Below are 26,439 nucleotides of genomic sequence, written 5' to 3'. Positions count from 1 at the left end.
CCAAAAATTTATAGCTAAAATTTGAATAAGCATTTTTTGCGATAATTTGTAATTTTTTCGTCTGTTCTAACTATATTTCACTTTTGTGCATGGCTGTACTTTTAGCTACATACATACAAACATATGTGTATACCCTTGCAGGATGAGTCCATTTCACAATAACTTACTCTTTTAGAGGAGGGGTTTGGGTCCCCTTGTCTTTCCAGTTTAATGGAGTTTGTAGTGTTCTCTTAGCCAAGCTTAAGATGTCAGCTTCTGACTTTCGGACAATTATTTAAGACCTTACTCCTTACGGCAATTCTCTCTCCATCAAATTTAAGATGAAATTCAAAGGACTTTTGAGACAAATTTGCTGGGCTTTATTCCTTTTTGGAAAACCATCCTTGAAGGGTAGACATTGGATGTTGTATGTTTGTGACATTCGACAGGCCGAAATTGTTTTTATGTGGTTTATTGGAGATTTTTTTTTGTTTTTTCATTTGGAACAACATTTATTTCTACTTTAGTTAGTTATTTTCTATTGATATTTTCGTGTGGCTTTTTGTTTTTACGGGCTTTCTCTTTTGTTTGTGACAACTTATAGCTGTCCATTTTTCATATGCAAAACAAAAACCAAATTGTTTGTTTTAAATTCAACTAAATGGCAACAGAATTGCACAATAATAATAATAATAATAATAATAATAAGAATAATAATATCCTTAGAGCTAAACACAAATAAGAAAGTGACAGGCAGAGGTTTTTCTTTTGTTTTTTTTTTTTTTGGGAAAACTCTTTTTCTAACTATATTTCATTTTTGTGGTGTGTATGTGTGAGTTTGTGAGTATGTGTGTGTGTGTGTGTATTTGAAGTATGTGCGATTTTCATTTAACTTTTCCATTTAACATTGTTTTTGTTCTCTTTTTTTTCACCTGATGCTTAAACTTTGAACTTCAGCTGCCTGCTAAAATAATGTTTCTTTATTTAGTTTTTGTTTTGTTTTGTTTGTTTTTTTTTTTTTGTCGTCGTCCTTTTCTTAATACTTAAAATAAATACATAAATATACATATCGCATGATTAACAATTTTCTTGAGTTGTGGACAACATTTATTGAGAACAAAAGATTCTAAATGCCTGTTGTCACATCCATTTCAGGGGAGTAGGGGATGATGGGGGTCTTGTTTGGGGGAGGGGGTGGGGGCTGGATGGTGGGGGAAGTCTTACAGCTAATACACATTCAATAAAATATGCACATCAATAATTCACATTTCACATTTATCATTTATTTTGTGTGTGTTTTTCGATTTATCTCGAATTTCTTCTTGCAGTTTTCCCTCTCCCTGTCTCTTTCTGTCTACGGTAATTTCTAGCTACATTAGGCTTCTTCTTCTCTCCTCCGGCTTTTCCTGTTGTTTCCTATTTAGCTATTTACGTATTTTCACATAAAATGTTGCAACTTCAATTAAACCCAAAATTTAACCTTTTTGCAGTCTTCCCTCCTTCTGCTCCTTCTCCGGCTGTCGCTTGCTCTCCTTTCCTTTAGATATACATGCCCAAATCGGCATGAAAATCCTGTAGATAGGATAGCAATTGTGAAGGAGTTGGTCGCTGTTTGGCCTCACTGTGCCAACAACAGTTCATAACGGTAAAGCTAATGAAGGGTTAAAAGAATATGTGTGTGTGTGTGTGTTATTTGATCTGTTTTTGCGTTTCCCCAGTTTATATATATGTATACTTACAATTCATCAGGACAATTGACCGGCTGCTCGAGTCGAAAACCAGCAGCCAAATAATTGGTAAGCTCGAATATATCCACCTCTTCGTGTGGCATTTGGGCCAGGGTGACCAGTTCCCAATAGAGTACGCCCAATGACCAGACATCTCCTTGCGAGGCATAGATCTTCTTTTGCAGCGACTCCAAAGACAACCATTTCAGTGGTCGATTCTCATTGTCCCCCAGGCAATCGTAGTCATCGGGGAAAAGATCACGTGACAGAGCACTATCGCATATCCTTACATAGGAATCTTCATCCAAACTGTGAGGATAAATGATTTGAATACAGTAAAGTCCATGACTTTCTCCATTCCCTCTACTTACTAGCAATTGCGTGTGGCCAGATCCTTGTGAACAATGCCCAGTGAATGCAGATAGGCCAATCCCTTGGTAATATGCAGGCCAAACTCCACCAATTGCCGTGTATTCAGGGCTGTGCTCGATTCACGTGACTTTTGCAAATAACTAAAAGTAACGCCGAAATAAGATTTTCATGCCATTTTCATCCAGCGATTTCTACTTACAGTTTAAGATTACCCTTGGACGGATATGGATAGGCAATCTCCGGTGGTCCCGGCAATTCGGTATTGGCCAACAATGGGGCCAATATATGCTGATGGCTTACACCAATCAGTAGCGAGGCATCTTGCAGCAAACACGCCACTTGAGTCAATGAGGCACCATCGATTACGGTCTTGACCAGAGCATCGCAGGTGTCACCCAGTTTACCAGCATAGATGCGACCAAAGGTGCCCTCCTTAATCAAATGCTCATAGGTAAGAGCTCCAGGCTGGACACTGGGTATGCGACGCAGCCGATCCTTGGTGGTGCTGGTGTTAACATTGCTGTTGCTGGTTATTTTCTCTGGGCCATGACTGGCCATGGTTATGGTGCTGCCACCACCAATGTTGCCACCAAATAGACTACCATTTCCTCGACTACTTTTCGGTGTAGACATGCTGCAGGCCTGCAAATGGAAGAACGTAAGGAGAAGGAATTGTATAAGTTTTGAGCATCTTCTGACTGGCTCGCTATCTGGCTAGTTGTCTGACTGTCTGACTGGCTGTTTGCCTAACTGCTTTTTTTGGCAGGATTTGCATCTTTCAGTTTGCATCCGTTTACCGTTAGTCAGCAGGCACTTGACTTGACTGCGTTTCCATTCATTCATTTTAATGAATTGAGTTCCGTTTCCGCTTGGCTGATGAAAGAGTCGTTCCCCCCCTCCGTTTATTCTATCTCCTCTTCCCACCCATCACCAAAACTTTACTCCTCTCGACTCTACTCTGCTCCGTGACTGGCGTCATAGTTACTTAGTTGTCTTACAGCATGAATAATTTATTGTTATTTTTTTTTTTGCTTCTTTTCTGTTTTTGTTTCCTTTTTTTTTCTTCTGTTTTTTGGGGATTTAATTCGTCGAGCATTATGTTTGCTTAGAGCCCCCGAAGGGAACGGAATACTGTGAACGCAGCTGTAGGAAATTGCCAGAGCCCGACTTGTATAAACATTATGGTCTGAGCGATGGTAAGAACTAGATAAGAGGTGGCTTCTGGGAGTGAGTCAGTTGAGGAGCTACATCTACTCTTGGTCCACGGAGGCGAGGAGGCATCAGCAGCTCATTTATTTTCATAAAACTAGGCGAAAAATCATGTACAACTCAAGAGGGGAATGCGGGCTTGGCGGTTTATTGTGGCAGGGAAGGAGGACTACTAATAAACCGAAAGAAAAATCTCTTCATTTCTATTCTTAATTTGCTTGGGCAATTTACATACATAAATTGTCTTGCCCACAAGATTTTAGTAATATTTTCATTCGCATTTTCATAAAGCACCTAAAGATGAAATCGTGACAACGTCAACTCTGAATGGATTATTGTGGGTCCTTGGATTTTCCTAGTGAGAATAACTTTATAAACCTTAAAGATCTTTTAACATAAGGTATTTGGGTATTTGGTATATGGGGCTATAAAGTAATTACTTAGACATCACTTTATCTATCTGTCGTTAAATATTTCTAATATTAAGGTTTCTTAAGGGAAGAAAGAAAGTTTGAGTTTAGAGTTTGGAAGGGAAGTTTTTTTATTATAATGTGTGTAACACTAGACAACTTTATAATTTATATTTCGGATTTTTCAGTTTTGATACCAGACAATAATTTTAGTCGTCATTTAAAACTTTCTTCCTTAAGCAAAAAACATTTTTGGTTCATTGTCCGGAACGTTCGTTAACAGTAAGCTCAATGTATCTTGTTTTCATTTGCTAAAGTTTTGGAACAAGAAATTACTTATTCAGACAGAGCTAAATTTCTTAAGGTAACCTTTTGGTTAAGGATTTTCCAAGATTAGATTCTAAGAATATACTCCCGAATTCTTTTTCTACGATCATTTAAGCAGGAACTTTAAAGTTAAAACTCATTTATTTCAATGCTACTTTTGTCAGAAAGAAAACTTTTAACCAAGTCATCTGAAATTTTGAAAATGTTTGTTCATACTTAAATTATAATATTCAAAATTCGGTAAAGACTGTCAAATTCAATACTGGACAATTTTGACAAATATCAGATTTATTTTATCTAGTATCAGATCTGGCCACAGTCATTCCCAATATAGATTTATTTCTCGATTTAGAACTATAAAGCGAAAAAGACATTACTTTTTAGCCTAGTTGAGTCAGTTCTAGACTTTCAGGGGGTAGCCCCTCTAAATAGTTACTCATTGACCTTGATTTTTATGATTGAATTTCCGGATTTTATTTTATGAAAAGAAAACAAGGAAACCCAACGATTTTATATCAAGTATTCTAGATAGTTTTATATTCTCCATGGAAATTTCTTTAGGAGAAGTTGCCCCAACTTGCCACTCTATGCAGCAAATCTCTAGTTAGGTGTTAGGTGGCAGCAATCAGAGCAACAACAGCAGCAGGTGGCAGGTGGCAGACTACCTGAGGCACTGAGTTTCGTTTATTAAAAACAACTGTTTTGTTATTTTGTTCTTCTTCGTTGCAGTCCAGGGGAACGGGCGGGAATTATGGTACAACTTATTTAACAAGGCTAACAAGAATTTTTGTTTCTGGGCACAAGTCACCACAATAAAAAACGACCACAAACACACACGACACAACAACAATAGGACAATAAAAACAATAGTTGGCTGATGGCTGTTGGCAGAGTTGCCTTTTCTTAGTGGGAATTTCATCCATTATTGCCTTCGTTGCCACCGCAGAACATAGTCAGAGAGAGGAGAAAACACCGACATTCCTCGGGCAACTCCATGTTCTTTTTTTTTACAGAATTTGTTTGTTGTTGGTCTGTTGGTAGGTTGTCCTTGTTGGCGTACAAAGAAAATTCAATTAAAACGCAACAATATCGCACTCCATCATCAACAGCTGGCGGATTGCGGGACAGCCTCTGACTTCCAACTACTGGCCGGTGGGGCTGCTCATCAACACTGGAGCCATAGAGCCCTATAGACGCTTTTGCCCCATAAATCCTTGTCCTTGTCGCAGGCAAAGACAATGACAACGACAACGACAATGACAATATCAGCAACAACAACATGAAAATGGAAGAAAAGTGTCTGCCTCGGTGCACCGGCGTCGCTTTCATTGTCCTTCATGCTCTTTAACACAAAGGTCCTTTTTGTATGCTAATATGGTTTTACACACACACACACACACAGACAAGTATAAACATGTACGACGCATGTGTATGTGTATAAACCTTCGCCTTAACGGGTTGCACAGTTCAAGTGTAATTAGATTTTATGTAATCGGCTTAAATTTTATTTTTAATAAGGTAATTATTCGCTCAGGTCGTTCACCATGAGCGAGAAACAAAAAAGATTAAATTCAATAGAAGGAAAACAAATGTTTAACAGGAATATATGTATAATAAATGTATTTATGTTTAAAACTTGATTCCAAACCGAAATGGTAGATACTAGAAAACTAAAGAAAATAGATAGTTTAGCTTCCTGGGATGTTCCCAGACCAAAGGCCGAAAGCGAATGAATTGAAATCCTACTACTACATGGAAATTTCCAATGACTAAAAAATCAAAGTATGTATATTCAAAAAGTATTCAACAATTGACCACTAGGTCAAAAAGAATCTAAGAATATAATGTTAACAAGTATTTGCAAATTGCCATCTGAGTTTTGGTCAAGTTTTCGTTCTGTTTAACAGAAAAATTGGCATCTGTATTGATTGAGTTTCACTATTAGTTTTTCACAAATAAAAAAATTGAAAAATTCTCCATTAAAAAGTTTCAAAAGTGAAACATTCTTCTTTGCTCTTTGCTTCATTTGTATACCATGCACCGATAGGGTGAAATGGTATATCAAAGACGCCAAAATGTAGTAAAAGTAGTAAAGTATATACATATGTATATTTTGGATCAAGATCAACAGCAATGTCCGTCTGTCCGGTCTTCCGTTTGTAGATCTCGAAGACTATAAGAAATAAAGCCAACTAATTTGGTATATAGACTCTTAGATAGCATATGCTATAAGGCATGTAAGGCATGCATGGTATACCGAAGTCGGCCAGACGACTTACTTACTTCATTTTGGTTAAATACTGATAAAGTTCTCTTCTCTTCTCTTCTCTTGTGTGTCCTCTTTGTGCAATAAAATAGGGTCGCAATTGCAACGAATTTTCGTCTCTGAGGAAAATTGTTGGGGGAGGGGGAAAACAATTTCTGTTTGCCTCATATTAAAAGCGTCTGTCAATTGGATTGTCATTGGATATGCCTTGGCTTTTCATTGGCTTCAAACGAGAATTGACAAAAAGGCAAAAGCAGCCAACCACCCCTGGCCTCCTCCTTTGCCTCACCACTTACCATTCGTTCAATTCGCAGATCGCATGGCCAATTTCTATGGCAACAGAGAGAAATACAGAGCGAAATACCAAATGTTGCTTGTTAGTATAAATTTTCAGAAATTTCGCAAATTTCGTCCATTTAAGCAGAGAGTCAAGAGAAGTTGAGAAAGATGAGGAGGAGTGTGGTGGTAACAGAGATGGGAGGAAGGGGGCGTGGGGGTTGTAGGTATGGCGGGTTTTCAACCGAAGTGTGCAATGTTCTCTGACAGGCGAGGAGAAGGCTATGTTGATGTTGGTTTTGCAGCTGTTTGGCTTTGTGTTGTGACATTTCTAATGACACGAAGTGGACTGGGGGTAAGGGCAAGTTGCTCTGAGGGTGTATAAAGGGAAGGTGTTGTGGGTTGGTCTGCAAATGACGTAAGCACACACACACACACACACACACATACACATACATATATGCACACAACAGAGGCATTCGCATTCTCATACACTTGACAGGCGTCTGATTTGTTTATGTCACTTGCAGCTATACGGCTGCCCACAGTTCGTCTCCAACTCCATTCTCTTGCTGGCTCCACCCTTCCCCCATCCCACCCCCACCACCTTCCGAATTCTGCTCGTTGACTTGTCTTGGCTCGTAATTAAAAACGCTTGATGACAATTTTACCAACGCGCTAAAAGCCATCAGCAGCATGTCAGTTGCCAAAACATCCGAAAATGCAACACAACTTTCTAGCGGCAACACCAACAAAATTTTGCACATTTTCTGAAACAAGGCACAGTGGTTCGAGCATTATTTGAAAACTCATTAAAAGACTAAGAAGTACATATAAAAAGGGACAAATTTCTTCTATTTATTTTATCTATTTATTTTTATTCTTAAAATAAAAGTTAAGAAAGTTAAAAAAAGTCGAAAGAAAAATATAAGAAATTAAGACATCCAAGAGATGCTTACAGTGGTTAAATCATAACTTTTTCTAGTTCAATGTGACACTGTAGAAAGAAGCTGAAATTGTTGTTAGCTTGGCAGTTTTGCTATAACGAGACACAGCTATGCAAATTTGGTGATATTGCTGAAAATATTTGCAACACCCTTGGCCACAGCTACAGAAATTTTCCTACTCCTCATCCCCCACACCACTTCTTTTTGGCCATTCTACCTAGTCTCTCTTTACGAAGGCCCTGATGGTGCCATTTTTGTGTTGGTTTGATGATAACAAGTATGCGATATTACGTATACGACCTGTCACCTTGGCATTACACAAACTGTTGTTTGCTGCTCAAAAATTAGTCACTGCGAATGTTTTGCAGTAAAGTGACAAAACAACTGACTGCAGTCAGCTCCTGGTCCTGGCTCAATTATATTTCAATTTACCTGACAGCAAGAGAGTTGGCTTTTCTCTCTCTCTCTCCACACACACTTGTACTTGTTCGGAAAAACGAAAAGCCTTTAATCAAAAATGTTGAAGCAATTTCTCCCCCGAGTTTTTGTTTTTTGTTCTGAACTAACGAAACTCTCATTATTTTACCATTTGGTAAGGGTTGGGCGATGCTGGTCGATTGGCAGGAGCAAGAACTGTGTATGGCAGAGAGCCTTCTAATTTGGCCTAGGCCAAAACTAATTTGAATTTCGTTTGATTTATGCCGGATCGATTTGGTTTGATACATGGCAATTTGATGAGTTTTCCTACTTTGTCCCGTTCTGAAAAAGTTCCACCCACATCGTTAGCCTAATAACAAACTGGTTTGGATTGGCTGGTTGGTTGGTTGGTTGGCTGCTTCGGCTGTGTGGTTTAGAGAAATGAAAGGTTCTTTTACGCTTAATGCATAATTGAAAAGCAGGTGGCAGCAGCAACAGCAGCACAAAGGTCACGGAGACTGAGGTAGCCGAGGGTCTAATTAAACTTGGTCGCTTACAAGGCATTTAATTACACATAATTGACATTCAATTAGGCATTGCGTGTTTCTGGTAAGCCTGTTGAATGAGAATGTCAGGAATGTTTGAAATCAGCATCAACTATTAGATATTAATTGGAAATTCTCTTTATGTATAAAGCATAAGTTATTGATTTTATATAACAATTTCATTAAATATGCATTTCTCATTTGGATAAGTGTCAACCGAAGGCGACGAAATTCGGGTCAATTTCTAGCTAACAACTGTTGTCAATTAGAAAATTGAACGAAAAACTTTTCATTTAATTTAAAAGTTTTTCTCTATAGTTTTCTTATGTCACTTATCTTAGTGACCAAGTCAAACTCATCCATTGTTTTGGCTTTGGGTGTCAATGTTTGGTCAAATGGTCATCTCACTCTCGCTCTTTTGCAGTGTTAAAACCACAGGGATTTGTCTATGTGTGTGTATGTCGGCCTAACCAAAGGATAACCCAAACATTGAGAGCGTGAGGGAGAGTGAGAGTCGGTTGCGGAGCTCAATGTTGTTGGACAACATCCGCAGCTTTTGGCTAGTGACTTCCGTTTTGTCTCGCTGCGGCTGACAGGAAGCAATCAATAGTGCTGAATGTACCCAGACAAAAGCATCCGCTGCCAATGTTTGCCACTAAACCTGACCAAAAAAAAAAAAAAAAAACAACAGCAAACAAACCAACTAAAAAACAGAGAGAGAAAGTCCAAATGGAAAAAAGGGAAAATTTATATAGGAATAACCAAAGAGATAGAGAGAAAGAGAGCAAAAAAAGAGAGGACTCAGGTAATTTGTCAATCTTTGGTGACAATGCAGGCAAGTTTCAGTCTGTATACATATATATCCCCTCCCTCCATCCACCATCACCTTCACCTAGCTGTATTCCCTGCTGTTTGTGCTGGCTTTTGTCGCAAATGTAAATAATGCGTTTTAATCAAAAAGACTAACACTGCGAAAATCCATTAATGGAGTCTACGTGCCGCCACCCCAACTTCAAATGGTTTACAGACCCTTTTTCAAACCCTCCCAATGATCCACCCAATGCTCCAACCGCTGTGACCGTTCTCCTGCTGTGTAAAAGTGTCATTTGCAGGTTGATTTACAAATTTCTTTAATGAGGCGACAACAACATTTTTAATTAGCACCTGTTCCGCTTTGGGGTTCACCCTGGCATAGAGACAGAGAGAGAGTAAAGTTGAGAAAAAGCAAGTCAAGTAATCTCCATAAAATTCTCTCGCATCTCTCCCATGGAAATTAATTTTACAACTTTGCCTTTTGTCTTTGCTTTTTACACACTTTATTGCCAGCAGAAGTTAAAGTGGTTGGCCCCATAGCCCGACCGCCCCCCTCAACCATTTCTCACTATCTAATGATGCCATTCGAATGCAGAAACGGTCTTCTTTTGCCCTTTAAGCGCGATTAAGTATTACCCAGATCCTTAACTATCATTTAAGTCTATCTTACGAATAGTCTAGAAATCTTTAAAGAATGAAATGTTAAGAAGAAATGGCATAAACTACTTTAAACATCTTTTAAATCTTATTTAGCCTATCCTTAAATTAAACTTTGCCTATGCAGATATCTAGTCTATATTAAGGTTTAGTTTGGTCTGAATCTGAATCTTAGTTGAAAACCTTTTGCTACAAACCGAATAATACATTTACTTTGGGTAGCTGAATTATTAATCTGGATTATTGTTAAGATCTTTTGCATAATATATATCTTCTTTAAAACTAGATTTTACACCCCTTGAACGAAATTTACTAGCTTATTTATTGGGGTTTCCACTGTGATAGGGTATCTGGAACTTGGAGTGAACTTTAACTGAATTTAACTCGTTTTTAACTGTCTTCGACATTTGCAACCGCAGGAGCAGCTAGAGACAGCTACTTAGGGGTTCCACCCTTGACGCCCATTTTATCTCGAATGTGTGTCTGTATGTGCTTGTGTGTGATACCCTAATGCGTTTTGCCATCCCTTCAGTTTACTAACCTCCCTGCGTTCCCCGATTCTTCTCTTACATTTCGGTGGATTGTTGTTGCAATAATATTTTGCAAGTGTTTCTAAACAAGCACAAAGTCATGTTTCAACAGATGTAGTTCACAGAACTAGGACTGGCTCCTGTACGTTGTTTTCATGTTTTTATTGTTATGTTGTATCTGGCAAATTCTCGCACCACCAACCCCGACTCCTCTCTGTGCCAATGGATGTTTTTCCTCCTTTTTTTCTTATATTATTGTTGGCTAAACTTTCGCTGCACATTAAAGCAATTTGGCCAACATTTATAGACTGATTTAATAGAATAGAAACTGAAACATAGGGAGGATTGGGATACAAATGAGATATTTCCACACAAGTGAACAGAGTCGCTTGCCATCTCTCTCTCTCTAGTCTCTCTATCTCTTTCTAACGTGCTGTGTGTTTGTGCACTTGGCTATAATTGTTTGACTAAATGAGAGCCTTTGGCTCTGCGTTTCTCTTTGCCAATGTTTGTGTTTTTGCTATATACTCCCTCCTTTCTCTTCTGGTTTAAACCCTCCAAAAACTGTTCTCCACTTGGCTTAATGCTTACACACACACTCCCACACCCACACACATACACACTTCCAAACACACATATGGTTCTAGGTTATCAGGGAGTGCTTGTGGGGATTGGAACAGCAATAATTATGGCAAAGGTTCTCCTCCACAAGACTCCACAAATTCATTTAATTCCCTGTCGTCTGTTTCGATGTGGATGACTCTTGGCATTGTATATAGCCAGCTAACCATGTGGCTCCACTTCATCCACCATTCCCCCCCAGTCGCAGCCTTACACCCCCCAACGACCCCTTCCACTGTCAATTCATCCATAATGGGACTGAAATTGAAGTCAAAACAAACACAAATCGCTAAGCAAACACAAAAACGACAAGCAGGAAAAATAGGATGGAAAAGAAAAATTTCCTAGGCGACGACTTTCCCTTTAGAAATTGAATATTTAATTATGCGTCGAATGGAATGGTGCCAGAAAATGGTGACGAAAATGGCTACCAAGCTATGGTGACGATGATGATGATGGGGAGGAGATGGAAGATGCAGAGGAAGAGGAAGAGCACAAGAATGTCAATGAAGTCGTCGTTAGGCCATGTTTACCCGGAACCAACAATTGAAGAGCCTGCTAAATAATTTATTCTAATTTAAAAACAGATTTCTTTCTATGGCAAAAAGTGAAAAAGTTTCGAATACATTAAGAATTTCTTGATACCCTGTGGATAAGAATGAATCCCTCAGCGACTAGACTATTTGGGTATATATACCCAAAGTCAGTTGGATATAAGGGGCATAGTTTTAAAATATTTTAGGTAAATATCAGAAAACATGAAATGAAAATTCATGAGGTTTCGTTTACTTTCACTTGACTAATTTTCATCTATTTGTGACCATTCAAATGGAAAACTAAAAACTAAAGGATACAGGCAAAATCGTCTTATCTCAACTTTATGGAAATCCCTACACACATACCACCTGCCACTTGAGTCACGAGGAAAACGACCTCCAACCCGCCCCCCTCCCCAAGAGCAAGTCACATATTTATGTTTTGGTATTGAGGGTTGCTTTATCAGCTCGTAAATATAAATTAGAATGTAATTTTTATAGTTGTGGCAAGGTGGTTTGTGTGGACAACAAATTATAATGGTTCGTCTGGGTTGGCGGTGCTCATGGCAACCCTTCTTTCAATAGCTACAGGCACGTGTCGAGATGGGCTTTGATTTACTCTCTCACAGACAGAGAGAGTTAGAGACTGAGACTCACCTGAGTTAACTGCGAGGAGGCATAGTAGGATATTCTCGATGGACAAATCGACTCGGGCTTGGAGTAAATAGTCTCTGAGATTTGGGTCTGCTCCCCCATGGGCAGCAATGCCGTGGCATATGGCGTAGGCGTAGGTGAGCTGCGAAAACCTATAAGAGGCAAAAAGTATACAGAAACTTAAGAGTTGAATAATGGCATGGCCTTAAAAGCGTAGTCGAACTTACGATCGAAAATGCTGCATGATTTCTTCCCCTCACTATTTGGATATTTATTGAGACTGGCTATGGTGGCATAGGAGCCAGTGGCACTTGGCGGTCGGCCCAAAGGATCGAGGCGTATAAATACATTCTGATGACTACCATAGGCGGCTGTGGTGAAGCTAGTGCTAAACAACAGAGAGAGAGAGGGAGAGAGAGAGAGAGGTATTAGCTTATGATTGAAACGAATGGCGTGCGTAAAGTGAACTTACTGCAATGAATCCTGACGTAGTTGCTTACGTGCTCGTACATACATCATGCTGGCCACTAAGCCCACTGCTAGAACCAAGCCAAGGGCACAGGCAGCGGCACTCAGCAGGGCGGGACCTTGAGAGGGAGCATGAAGGGCAGGTGCTGGCGACTGATTTGGCTCCGGGGATATACCTGTGAGTTATGACAAGGATTACGAATCATTGTAGATTAAACGAAAGGTTTCAACTTACCCTTGGCGCAAATCTTATTCCGTTTAAAGTGAAGTCTGGTATCATTGTAACGTGGTGGACCCCGCACCACCATATTCACGTTGACAGGCAACTGGAGGCTGGCATTACCAGTGCACGGCAAATAGACCAGAAATGACTCAATCTCCTGCGGCACGAGTCCCTTTGTGGGGTATGCTCAATGTGGGAGTGCCAAGTGCATCCTGGTCATTGGCATATTCGATGCTGATGGCGTAGGGTAACTGCATGATTTCGGTGGTATTGGTGGAGGAGATTGATAGGCGTTAAATGGAGTGCAAATGAGATTTCTATTTGGCAGGTGGCTTACCGGATAAGCAATGAGACTCTGCCATGAGAACTCCAGCTCATGTACATCGGCGGGTACGGGTACGGTGAAGTGCATGGCGTATGTGTTAATGGCTCCCTCGTGCACATAGAACAAATCCGCCTCGAGTCCTGCAAAAAGCGGGAGATACAGAGAATAAAAGAGAGAGATAGAGAGAGAGACGAAGGTAAGCGGAATGATTGCAAAGAGAAAGTTTGTTTCGCAATTTCGCTCTTTGTTTGAAGGGTATTCTTCTCCAACTGCTAAGCAAACTTTAGATGCATTTTGGTGTTTACTTTTCCCACCCACCCCCATACCATACGCCCTGTTCACCCCTCTTTCTCTTTCACCATTTCAAGTTGCCATTGAGCGGAAATTGATTTTCTCTTTCAGCAACAGAGTTTTTTTTTTTTTTTTTTTTTTTTTTTTTTTTTTTTATTTTTTTTTTTTTTAAATTTTAAAAAATTTTTTTAAAATAAAAAAAAAAAAAAAATAAAATTTTTTTTTTTTTTTTTATTTTATTATAATTAAATTTTTTTTTTTTTTTTTTTATTTAAAAAAATTTATTTAATTTTAATATTTTTTTTTTAAAATTTTTTTTTTTTTTTTTTAAAAATAAAAATTTTTTTTAATTTTATATTAAATTTTTTTTTTTTTTTTTTTTTAATTGAACCTGAGAGGTGGGGAAAAAGTCTCTGATGAGGATTCTGCTGGGTGGGCAAACAAAAACTCAAGACTCAATAATAAGCGAAATCGAATCCGTCACCAGCAGGTGCCATCGATGAGGTAAAATGTGTCGCGAGCGAAGAGCGGATTACTCACAGTGGATGCCGAATCAGAGAAAGGTGTCAATTCTGGCAAAATGAAAGATGAGCTGCAGCTTGACTTAAAAAGCTATGCGAAATTAAATTTCTTCATCCGCTTTCATTGTTAATTTTCCCAATCCAACTCCCCGCCACACTCACTGCTGCAACATTTACTCAGTGGGATCAGGCTAAGCTTCGTCAGGTCTTTTGGTTGCCAAATGGAAATGCTGTTTACTCTCTCTCTTGAGCGTCTGTGCCGGATGTTGAATGTTGCCTTGCCGCTTCCGGCGGACTCGGTGAGTGGAGTAAAATGGGAGAAGTGGAACCGGGGTGAGTGGGGAGTGCGTGAATGCATTTGGCATAGAACAAAGCAGTCGCTTGCTTTCTCGGTTGTTTCCTCAATTCTTGAAACAATTTTAAATCCAATTACACAGAACAAGAAAAAGCATTTTTCTTTTTAGCTTTCATCCAAAACGTCTTCGTTTTTGGGTAACCAAATTGCTTGGTACCCCGCTGGGTTTAGAGCTCTCTTTTCCCCTGTCACTTACGACTCTGTTTGCCACGCAGTGTGCTACTTTCGTTTTCCCATTTCCAGCTCCACAGGATTTACCTTTAAGATAAAGAATCTAAGACAAGAGACAAGAATAACCTCATCAAATATGCATAAACGCAGACGAAAAAGGACGAGAAAAAGGCAGGAAAGCGAGACGGTGCATTCAATTAATGCAGTTGCAGAATGAAAAGGAAATGTCACATCTAATATTAGAACGCTAAAGACCCTTAACTAACCTTCGACGGAATTCAACCTCAAACTGCTCAACTTTAAGTATCCTCATCGTTCAATTGACAACTCCCTTCCTCCCTTCTATCTTCCACTTCCGCAGGATAACGTTCAGTTTTTGGATTCCTTGCCATGCTTTGTCAAACTTTGGTCGTCTTTCATATCACACGCTTTGAATTTGCAGCCAACTTTGACTGCGAAAGTTTTGCTCCTGGTTTTTCCCTCCTCCTTCTCTTTTGGCCATAATTATAATACCTGCGATTGTGATTGTTTAAAGGAGACTCCGCCAAGAGACACACACACATACAGAGGTATAGGCAGAAGCAGACACACATACGTGACGCTACAACCGCAGAAGGAAGGAGAGAACGGAGTTAAGTTGATGGCGAAATTGGAGAGAGAATGGCTCGATTCTGGGTTGGGTGTTAGTTTTCTGCCGGCACACAATTTGCATAAAAGATTAAGAGGATAATTAGTGTCATTAGTTGGCAAAAGGTGCATCTGCGCCCCCCTCCTTTTCATCTATCTCCTCTGGAGTCCCACCTGGGAAATGGTATGCAGTTCCTTTTAATTGCCCATTCAATCTCAAATCTGGATATTCGAATCGTTGGCACCTTGGCACTTTAATTGGCCCAATTTCGAATTCCAATAGAGTTTTCTCACCAGCAAGATGAATTGAGGCAAAGCAACCCCCAGGATAGACTGAAATCGAGATGTGAAGATGTGGAAGGAGGGGAACAATAATTGCCTCGATTTTCGGACTGTTTTCTATTCATTAAAAATAATTTTCTTTTGCATTAACTTTTCATTTGAAGGGAATTTTTGCCGCCCTCAAGTGAATGTAGATGGTGTTGGGTTCCAAGGTCCCTTTTCCATGGCCCGGTCCCAAGGAAATGTGCACATCAAAGTGAAAACTTGTTGAAATTGCATTTTTCCGCACCCTTGAGCAGGAGGTAGATGAAAATTGCTCCCGTTACTAGAGCAACCGAGCCAACGAAATGGAAGTCAGAAGTGGGGAAAATGTTCTTGTAAGAAATGTTTAATTTTTTTATGTTGTCGTCACTTGATTGAGGAAAAATGAGAGGGACGGGATGGGGATGGGAAAAGGGCAAAGCAATTGAAAAGAAATCTCTCAACTTTGTTTACACTTTTCCGTGACGAGACGAGACATTTGAGATGCCAAAAAGTATGCTATATATTGTCAATTCGCTGAAGGAGGCGTCGATAGAGAAATAAAATCAGAGAAAACTCTGAAAGTTATTGGAGTTATGCATGTGACAGGAGCACCAGTGGGACGCCGGGGATGAAATGATGGGGGGGAGCTGGAGAAATTGTCGAGCCTTCCACATGAACAAATAGCCGAAGAGGCAGGCAGGGGAGGAAAAAGAACGCCAAAGCCTCAAGGCAAATTTTCCATGCAATGGCATTTCTCACTCATTGAGAAGTGATGGACTGAGGGTTGAAGGGGCGGCTGAATAGGTGGGTGGGTGGGTCAGTCAGTTTGTTTGATTTTCATGCTGCTTGTTAATTTTGAAATGAAAACAACATGGAACAAGGGAGGGGGGTAGGGCAGCTTAAGGTGGGGGTGTTAACTGGTCGTTAAAAAACATAACGAGAAACACAGAGAAGACGGAGCTGGGGGAATACAAATCTCCGGGCAATCGATAGGGCAAAGGAAATTGCAAAGAGCAACAACTAAAGTGGAAAACTCTTTGAATTGTCGCTAATGAAATCCAATTTGCATTTTTCCTGGACAATGATGATGGTTTCTAGAGACACAGAGAAAAAGAGAGGATGGTGTGTTCCTCTGTCCATGCACTCATTCATCAATCAATGTGGAATGCGAGATGTGAATGTGAGTGATTTCTATGCTATTAACTAATTGAAGATTCGTGATTTGGCAACCGACTAAAGCCGATGCTAATGCTTAGTTGAGGACTGGGTCTGATTCAGAATCGGAGGAGTTCCGCCTCATAATGAGATGGCAGTAAGTTTTGCTCGAATTACGTTTAAGTGGATGGAAAATGTTAAACTGAAGAGTCGTAACTAGGCCAGGACTTGCCTGTGTGCTCCATTAATCACGTTGAGGAGAAGCAGGAAATTCGCTAGGCACGACGCCATTCCGCCTTGGCACGTCGTCTGAATGCCTATTACTATAACCAAAGATGCCGGGTGAGAGGGCGAGGAGAAGGAGGAGGACCTGGCCTTGGTTTGAACTGGAGCCGGCGCCATCAATAACAAGAGAAATCGCGTGAAGCAACAAACGGAAAAACAGCAAAAAACAAACAACACACTGCGACGAGGACGATGGAGGAGGGGCGGAGGCCACTTGCAGCTGTCGGAAGGTTGAGGGAGAGAGAAGTTGCGCCCATACCGGAAATCGATTTGTGTGGATTTGTTTTGTCGTGTTTTTGCCCTCCTACCTCTCCCTCCCCTTACGCCCATATCCATGTCTCAGCCAAGTCCTCTTGGCATGGTCAACTATAATTTCAGAACTATTAATGACTTGAGGTTGTTTTTGTTTTTATATGAGCGTTCAGGATCAATGAATTTGTCCTGTAGAACTTTGTCCTACAACTATTAATCATATGCGTGGAATGAGAGACAGAGAGAGAGACGCAGAGGGGTAGAGGTGAGTTAGAGGCGTGTCACTCTGAGGTTTGTTGTCCCCACATTAATGATTAGGTCTGCTGGGTGGGGGAGGGAAAACTTACCCATCAGTTTCATCACTTCATGGTGGCTGATGAAAATGTTTAAATAGCCGCTGACTGGAAGGGCCGGCAGAAGCAGAAGCAGCCACAGGCCACCACTAAAGAGCCAGGAGAAAACCATTACGATGAGCTAGTCTAATCCTCAGATAGTTGGAGTTGGGTTAATAACTGGTCGAGCATTTCAGCTCCTCTTTGTGGTTGCCATCTGTGACAGGCCAATTTCAATAGGTGGCCATTGGAGCGTTACTGGCGAGAATTGCAATGGAGTTGGAATGAAGTTTGCTTGTTTCTTCTTTTGGTTTTCTGGTGGAGAAGCGTTAAAATCAAATTCCAACTGCTGCTACTAACAGTTCCGGCCACAAAGGGGAAGTGAGTCTCCTCCCTCTAGTGTCTGCCTGGATCTGGTCGGCTCTGTGTGTGTCTGGAAAATTTTTGGAAACTTTTCTGCCTGCTGCTGCCAGTTCAACTTTTGCAGATTTCCTCTTGTGGTTGTTGCAGCAAGTAGCCTCGCCTGTCCTCTAACATTCGCTGCATCAGCATTTTCACATTTGCCCTTAGGAATGGAGATTTGCGTTAGCTTTTTTATTGGTTGCCAGTCCTACTCCTTGATGCTTCTTCTCCCTTTTTTTTTGGGGGTTTTTTGGTGTGTTGCTTTCTGGGATTCCCTTCTTGTCACGTTTCTGCTTCTGTTCCTGTTGAATAGAAAGTGATTTAGTTTAGTGACAAAGATAGTTGAGAGTGGGTAAAATGGATGAGTGGTTCTTCTTTTCGTGTGTTTCAAAAAACAATTTGTAAATGTGCTCTCTATTGACTACAAACTTTTATACTTGACATAGCAAGAGTAATTACAAAGTTCAGTCAAAAAAAAAAGAAGATTAACAGCTAAAATAAAAGAATGTCTGCCAAAAATTTAATCATTCGAAGTGAAGGATGCTTCGACCAATGTTTTTTTGTATATAAATTTGAGGTAATACGTATTCCAGGGAACAAAAAAAGGCAGCAAATACGAAAAACTTTTGTTCGAAATGTTTTGTGGTTCAAGTGGTTGCCCGCTCCGATGGCGTGCAGAAGAGAAACTTCTCCTTCTCCATGCTTCCTCCTCGCGATGGCAATGGCATACCAAGTGCAACTTGCTGCAAGTCAGGAAAATATTTAGCCACGGACTTGCAGTCAAGTGGCTGCAAAATGAAATTGTTGCCAAGTTGTTGGCCTTCCCCGAACCCTCGCCAATCTATTTTTGCCCTCTGCTTTTTTTCGGCACAATTGCCATGGAAATAAAAATCGAAATCACTAAAGTTTGTTTCCTTCGGTCTTTCAGAATTCAGTTTATCGTTTTTTGTTTGGCGGAATTTTAAAGTTTTACCCAAAAAAAACTGGGCAAAAATAGTTTCAAAGGCTAAAACCAAAAGAATGTTTAATTAAACTTATCTCATCTTGTATACTGAAAATGAGAGCCACTTTGAGAGGCAGCCCAGGGACTTGATTAGAAACCAGTTGCCAGGACATGAAAAGGCAACATCAATTTTAATGAACATTTTCACCAGAGATTCATTATTAATTCAAAGGACATGCACACACTCACACATGGAAACATGGGCAAGTTTGACACTTTGCAGATATGACAAAAATTTCCTTGATGCATCATGACAAAAAACGTTTTCCAAATATAAAATGACATGCATGTTTTAAATATTTTAAATAGAAAATCAATAATGGGTGAAGTGAAAAAATAACAAAAATGTTAAATTAATTAATAAATAATATAAATTAATATAAATATATAGATAACCCATTTAGGAAGCACTAAACCCTTAAAGATAACTTTAACTTATTATAAATATGGCTCTGGGGCCATTAATGTCAATAAACTTTGGCTATATTTTGTATTCTTACGAAGTTTAAATTCCCAACTAGTTTTAGCGTTAAAAATGTTAAAAATTACAGCTGCAGTTGGAAGTTCTTTTAAAAACTAACTAAGTAGATGATAGAACTTTGAGGGATACAACTTTTGATCAACTTTTTGCCTTGCTTGAGAAATACTTGTCAGACGTTTGACCATGGTCAATAAAAACTCAAGATTTGACTAAAATTTTAAATGAATTTAATTCTAGTTCTAACACATAAAAAAGTTCTTAGAAGAACAAAAAAAAGTTACTCTGCCCATAAAACTATTATTATCACTTTTTGGTTTGAGCTATAAATATATCAATATAATTTTTTATAGGCCATTAAATGATGCATAAACATCATGATGATTTAAAAATTTATAATGTTCAAATTGGAGTTATACTTTACATTTAATGCCTACTCAAGTTTTATTTTATCGCAAAAGAACAAATATTAATTTATATTTTTTTCCAGAGTGCATTTGGGTCAATCAGAGTCAATACTTAAAGCCAAAAGCACATTGCTAAAGGGATGGGAAATTAACAGAAATGGACCTCATAAGCTATGATCAATCAGTTAAATCAATTAATTTCCTGTGAGAAATATATGTCAATATAAACCTAACGAGATTGCTCTCTAGCAGCACCTGGAAATCTGTATTAAATATTTATTTAAAGCATAAATCAAAAAGTGAAATTCGAAATTCATCGATTCCCCCCATGTAATTTGTCAGTGGCATCATCGAATCCGATGCTGGAATATATTTAAGACACATCAACTCAATCATAATCAGTGTGGCAAAAGCGTCGACAGTTTTGAATGAAAAATTTTCTGCTTAGTCAGACGCATTATTTACCAAACAGATAGCCAAGTTAGCGAGTCCTTTGTCTACAGAAAATGATGACAAATTGATGAAAACGGCGAAAAAAAAAGAAACAAAAAAAGAAACTTTTCAATAACTCACAAGACAAATGTATAATCATCACCATTATAATCAGGGGAATCGGAGTTGGAAACTGACTTAGATAATTGTTTTTTCCTACTAATATTTATCGATGTGCATTATGTGTTTGTCTTTTTTTTTTGCTTTTGCCCTTCTTTGCTTCCTTCCTGTTGTTTTAGCTCAATCCGCCATTAAAATTCAAAAGGCCTCCGTATAAAATTCTAGCCTCGAGGCACTGAAATTTTGTGCCTTTGCCTCGTTTCAATTATAAAATGGCTTTCGTTTCTAATTGAATCCGTGATGTTGTTGGAGTCGGAGTTTGGAGTTGGGAGTTTGAGTTTTGAGTAAAGTTAATATTTTATTTCCGTCTTTCAATGTTGCTTGTTGCTGTTGTTGTTGTTGTTGTTGCTTTTATTGCTGATATTTTGCTCTCATTTCTCTGGGGTTGTGTGCCTCTGTTTGTTTAGCTTTCCATTTCCTAGACTCGTGCTGGGAGTTGGCTTTCCACTTCCATTTAGAAAACAAGCTCTAGGCCATTTTCCGTCTTTACTTCTCCCTAATGATAAACAGCCATCAAGATATACTTATATATATTATATATTATATCCTAGTCTAAAACAAAACAACAAACATTTCGTTTCTAAGTAATTCAAGAGGTTTACCCAGCGGCAACTTTTCTTCCTAGATAAAATGAGCAAATATTTTTTTGCTAGTTTACTCAGCACCAGAAAAGAAACAAAAAAAAAAAAACGAAGAACAAAACAAAATATCAAATTGCAGTTTCCATAGTTTTAATATATTTTCACCATTTCCCGCCCAGCAATCGCATCGCGTCGAGTCCATTAAATGTGTGTAAATATTTTTCCAAAAAACTGAACTTGGCTACTCTATAAATTTTGTATGGCTGATTAAAAATAATGAGCTACATATAGTTGCCCGACCAAATGATGCCCACCAAACCACACCTGTTGCCCCCTTTCATCAACTCTTTGGCTAATTTGTTCTGGCAATTAATTTACATCGCTAAAACGAGTGTGGACAGGATAGAGGGTGGGGCGGGGGGTCAGAAAGTCATTTGTATGTTTTTGTTTCACTGAACATTGCCCAGTTTTTTGTAGAAACCAACCAACTATCCACCAACCAACCAACTATCCACCCACCCACCCACGCACCACCCTAATGCCGTAATGTATGTGTGTAGTAAATTTATCGAACAACAACAATTCCATTGGGGCACACACACACAAGCACACACCAACAAATAAAAGACATTTTTGGCCATGCAATTAAATAGGCAATTTTGCCGTTTGCCAAATTTGACATGATGACAGGCGATTGCTTTTAATGTGTTAGGCCGTTTGGCTAGAAAATTACTTTTGCAATTAGTTTTTTGTTGTAGTTTATGCAGTTTGATGGAACAACAAAAGTTTTTTGAATGTTTTGGTGCCAAATTTATGCCCTGAAGCCAAAAACAAAAACAAAAAGCCATACGCTTTTTCCTAAAAGTTGTCCAAAATAATTCGCCATAGCCGATTAACTTTGGGGCATTTTCTCGTCTAGTTTGTGCTTTTGAAATGCAATTTACCTTTAACTTTCAATAATACCTGTTTTAGTGTTTGTCAATGGTACTTTATTTAATTTCGATTTACTCTCTCTGGTTGTAATCCTTTTTTTCTCCTATTGACATTCAAACTAGTCAACTATTTTCGGTAAATCCAATTTATCCTATTAAAAATTGTTTTTTTTTATCAGCTTTGTTTATGGCATAACCTAATTAATTCGAATTTTTTATATTTAATGCATTTAATAGTATATTTTATTTAATTTTTTAGCTTATTTGGCACTCAAAATCAAACTAAAAAGTAGATAAACAAGTTATTTAATATTTAATTTTAATATTTTAAACAAGTTTCAAAGCGAGAAACATTTGACAACTGATGACATGGCGTATGCGTGATATTATTCTTAATGTACCAAAAACAACCTTTCGATCATTTTCTTACAAGTTACTTGTTGGGATATATTATTTACGATGCCTATTTAAAGGGTTACTTCAGCATTAGCTACTGCCCCTCGGATACTTACTTTGCCCTTCTTCAACCATTATAAAATGGGCCAAACTAAAACCTTTCGAATAGCATCCTGAGTACCATAACCATTATTTATTTCGGTTTGCATACGATATTTAAAATTAATTCTCTGCCCGAAAATCTCTGCCCATTCGTGTGTATATGCTGATACCTAAGTGATTTCCTACCAGTCGTTGTCCCTTAATGACCATCATCTCACATATCATAGCCATAGCTCAGCCTTATGTTAGCTCTTTTATCCACCTCACTGGCTCATTGGCCACATTTCAAAAAGACACATGAAATACAATCTCAATTACGTTTTATGAGTATGAAAACTCAACACCGTTCCGGAGTTCTTTTGCAAAAGTAGGATGGGAAGGTGAAGGGGGGGGGGCGAGGGAATTTTCAATATTTTGTGGCGCGACAAAATTTATTGTGGCAATGCGACAAACTGACAGAATCCCCTGGCTAAACGTCGACACTCTGGCATGCCTTCGGTATGGACAAACCAAATGGAGAAGGACAAAATGTTTGTAAAACATGCGAAGGAGTAGGAGAAGATGTTGGGAGTGAGAGGAGGTGCAGAAGGGAGCGACTTTTATCTGGCAAGTGCCATAAAAATATCTCGACAACGAGCCATTTTAAAGCTTGCCAACACAGAATGGGCAATAATCATTGATTTATGGTTGTCATTTTGGTTATTAAAATGATATTTTTCCTTCTTATTCTTTTTCCTTTTTTTTTTTTTAAATAGAAAATTTTGACTTGGGTCTGGGGAAATCCAAGTTGATGTGGGAGTATCCTATCTGGGTCAGATCCGGCTCTGGCGTTGACTCTGTATTTGCTTTTCTTTTGCTTTTCTTTTTCACTGGCTGTCATCTTAGAGATGAGAGAACATAAAAAAATGGTTTTTATTACATGTTTATGCGATTTCTGATTTCCTCTCAAACGTTGAAATGATATCATGAAAATTTAGAGACACTTTATATTTCATTAAGCTATTCAAAATTGTCATGACTTTACTTTAATATGTGATTAAAAAATGGAAACAAATATGATCCATTTGGATTTTTTAAAAAATTTTAATTATAAGAAACTTTTTAAGGGGGGGGAAGGTTTTCTTTGTGATCCAAGTAAAAAACAATTTTAAAAGTTTGTTTAATATTCTAGAACTCATCATGTCTAAATTATGAAGGCAAATTGAAGATTTCTATTTCAATTGGTAATCCCCAAAGCAAATTCAAATCGGTTAGAATTTAGGCCCAATTTGGTGGGTGTGTGTGTGTCGTGACTGTTTTATAGCCATGCGGCCTCATCTCTAATGGTAATTGAGACATCAAATCAAATTGTCGCACAATTGAGCGCTAAAAGCGTGCCTAATCTATGCATATTTCTCAACGTCTACAGAAGGACCTTAATCAGGAGAGGGACGAGGGGATGAAGTAATGGAGGCGGGCCTCCTGCAACAACCACGAAAAAATAAACTAGACCACACAAAGAATAACAAGAGCAAAGAACGTAAAACGGAAAGAAAAGTTAAGTGTAGCCTATACTTGGGGGGCACATTTATGTAGTTTCACTAGGACAGCTTTTTAGAGAACTAGCCAACAAAGAGGGTGATTGCTGAGATGGGGAGGGGGGAGCAGGAGCACTTAGGCATTCAATCAACGTAGACGTAGATGTTAGCCTCTGTGTCGTGTTGAGGCGTTAGCGTGCGGAAATGTTCAAAGAAGGGACGAGTGGCGACGGGGCGGGACGAGGTGGAGGTTAAGTGTTCGGACTGCCCATTCAAAGCTGGCCAAGCGCAACGAAAAGATTTGCATTTTGTGTAAGCTTACATTCGCTTTCCATCTCTTTCTTTTACTTTTACTCAAACTCTTACTCTCCTGCTTCTAATTTTTTTTCCTACTACATCCTTTCATTTTTTGGTTGTAGCTTATCTGACCTTTTTTCCTTCATCCAAATGGGTTAAATTTTTTAAGGCAAAAAAAGCTTTTAATCTGTCGCACATTGCAATTAGTGTCACATGTGTGTGTGTGTGTGTGTGTGTGTATGTGAGTGTGGTTGTGCGGTAGTGGAACTACTACACCCACAAGAAGAACGACACACACAAAAAAAAAAAAACACATTTCGTCTTCAGTCACGCAATGCGACATAAAGAGAATGTGAAAATATTTATTTAGTTCCAGTCTGGGTTGGTGTGGGTCTGGGCCAGACCCTGGATCGCCTTTCGCCTCTCGCCCTGCAATGGACTGGTCTGGTTTAGAGTGGGGTCTGGGGCGGAGGCGATTACGGGAGCGGGTGTTGAAAATCCTGTTTAGCCAAACACATTAAATGCTTACACTCGTATCAGCTTAACGGCTGTCAACACCAAAATGATGTAGGTCCCTGCTCCTGGTTGAAACTGGTTATGGTTATGCTTTTAATCCTTTTAGTGGCCCGCACACGGGGGTTAGGCGGGAAACTAACTAATCCAACACTGACACCAACAAACAACAAAACTTATGATTTTGCACTTTCTAGGCGACACTTTTTCCTCATTTCGCCACTTAAAGCCTAGACCGCAACATAACGTGCATGCTGATGATGGCTTTGGTTTTGGTTATTAATGATTTCGGTTTTGTGGTAAGGAACCTTCGTACGGCATAACGACTGGACGGAGTACGAGAGTGACAACGACGTTTTTTTGCTTCCACCGATTTTACACGCGACTCTTGCCCGTGTCCAACTTCGACCGTGTGTTTCGAAAAGCTGCGAGTGACTGAAGCCTAGCCAGAATTGGCCGTGGTACGAGCCTTTCAAATGTCGTGAAGTCGAGTCGGGCCCTGTTGTGTGGGCACATGCGCAGAAGTTATCCTACCGGCTTCATTCCGACCATCACTTTGCGGCATGGCGTTTTTTTGTTGTTGTTGTTGTATTTCTTTTGGTTAGGCAGAGGAAAGGACAATTGTTTGGTTTTGTTGTTGTCACTGTTGTTGCAACTGTTGCGCATTTTTTTCTCGCTTTAGGCAAATGGACAACGCTAACGATAAAATTTTACTCCTGTTTGTTGCCGTTCTTGTTTTTGTTGTCGTTGTTTATGATTGCACTTGAAGCTATTCGAGTTGTGGCTACATAGGAACTAGTTCGCTATATGAAAATCATTTGCCAATTTAAAAGGAAACTCTAAATTATTATGGAATATTATAGCATGAAATCTAATATTTGGCAGTTTGTTTGGTAGAAAGATTTCAAAGTTCAAAGATTTTGAAATCTTAAACATATATTTTCTTTAAAAATTATGCAAAATTTGAAGAAGTCTACAAACTCGTTAAGGTTTTAGTTTCTTCAAGACTTTGTCAGAAAATATATATTGTAATATATCGTTGTAAACTTATTTGAAATCTTCTTTAAAATCGGGTTTAGTTTTTAGACCTAGTTTCTGTAGTTTAGTAGGGTGAGAATCCTGTCACACTGTCAAACAGCTCCTTAACTCAGTTTTTGTTGTAAGTTTTCTAATTTTTACAAACTCTACAGAACTTTAATATATGTATATTTAGCTCCAAAGGGAATAATGAAAAGGATTGTGTTGTATATATGTATAATAACTAAGTAATAAATATAGTTTTCTTGACTTGATTTTAACAATTTCATTAAAGATCAAAGTTCAAAATCAATAATAAAAGAATTTTTTCCATAGATTCAGGAATTTCATCAGTTTAGGAACATGGAGAAATACCTTTTGAATTTGGGGTACAAAATGTTCAGGAGTGATAAAGTTCTATGTACAAAGTAATTAAGTAATAATAATGCTTATATTTAAACAAATGAAACGCTAAATAGATAACTTTTTTTGAAAAATTAAGAAACCAAAAGCTTTTCATGGGGTTTTCTAAATGAGAGATTATTATAAACAGTTTATAAATTGAGAGATCAAACCAAATAATAA

General features: G+C 38.7%; 1 protein-coding gene across 1 annotated transcript; it reads right to left on the bottom strand.

Annotated features, from left to right (window-relative positions):
* Positions 1-815: 815 nt before the first annotated feature.
* Drl-2 (Derailed 2) lies at positions 816-25,241 on the bottom strand. The gene is given in 12 exon segments (XM_068290075.1): positions 816-1,630; positions 1,719-2,015; positions 2,078-2,218; positions 2,278-2,720; positions 12,290-12,438; positions 12,514-12,674; positions 12,759-12,930; positions 12,990-13,152; positions 13,154-13,228; positions 13,315-13,442; positions 17,613-18,301; positions 24,854-25,241. Coding segments are annotated over 11 exon segments (1,959 nt in total). The 5' UTR covers positions 17,731-18,301; positions 24,854-25,241; the 3' UTR covers positions 816-1,518.
* Positions 25,242-26,439: the final 1,198 nt, after the last annotated feature.

Source organism: Drosophila tropicalis, unplaced genomic scaffold (assembly GCF_018151085.1).
Source record: "Drosophila tropicalis isolate 14030-0801.00 unplaced genomic scaffold, ASM1815108v1 contig_593, whole genome shotgun sequence".
NCBI lineage: Eukaryota > Metazoa > Arthropoda > Insecta > Diptera > Drosophilidae > Drosophila > Drosophila tropicalis.
This window is presented reverse-complemented; position numbering and strand designations above follow the sequence as displayed.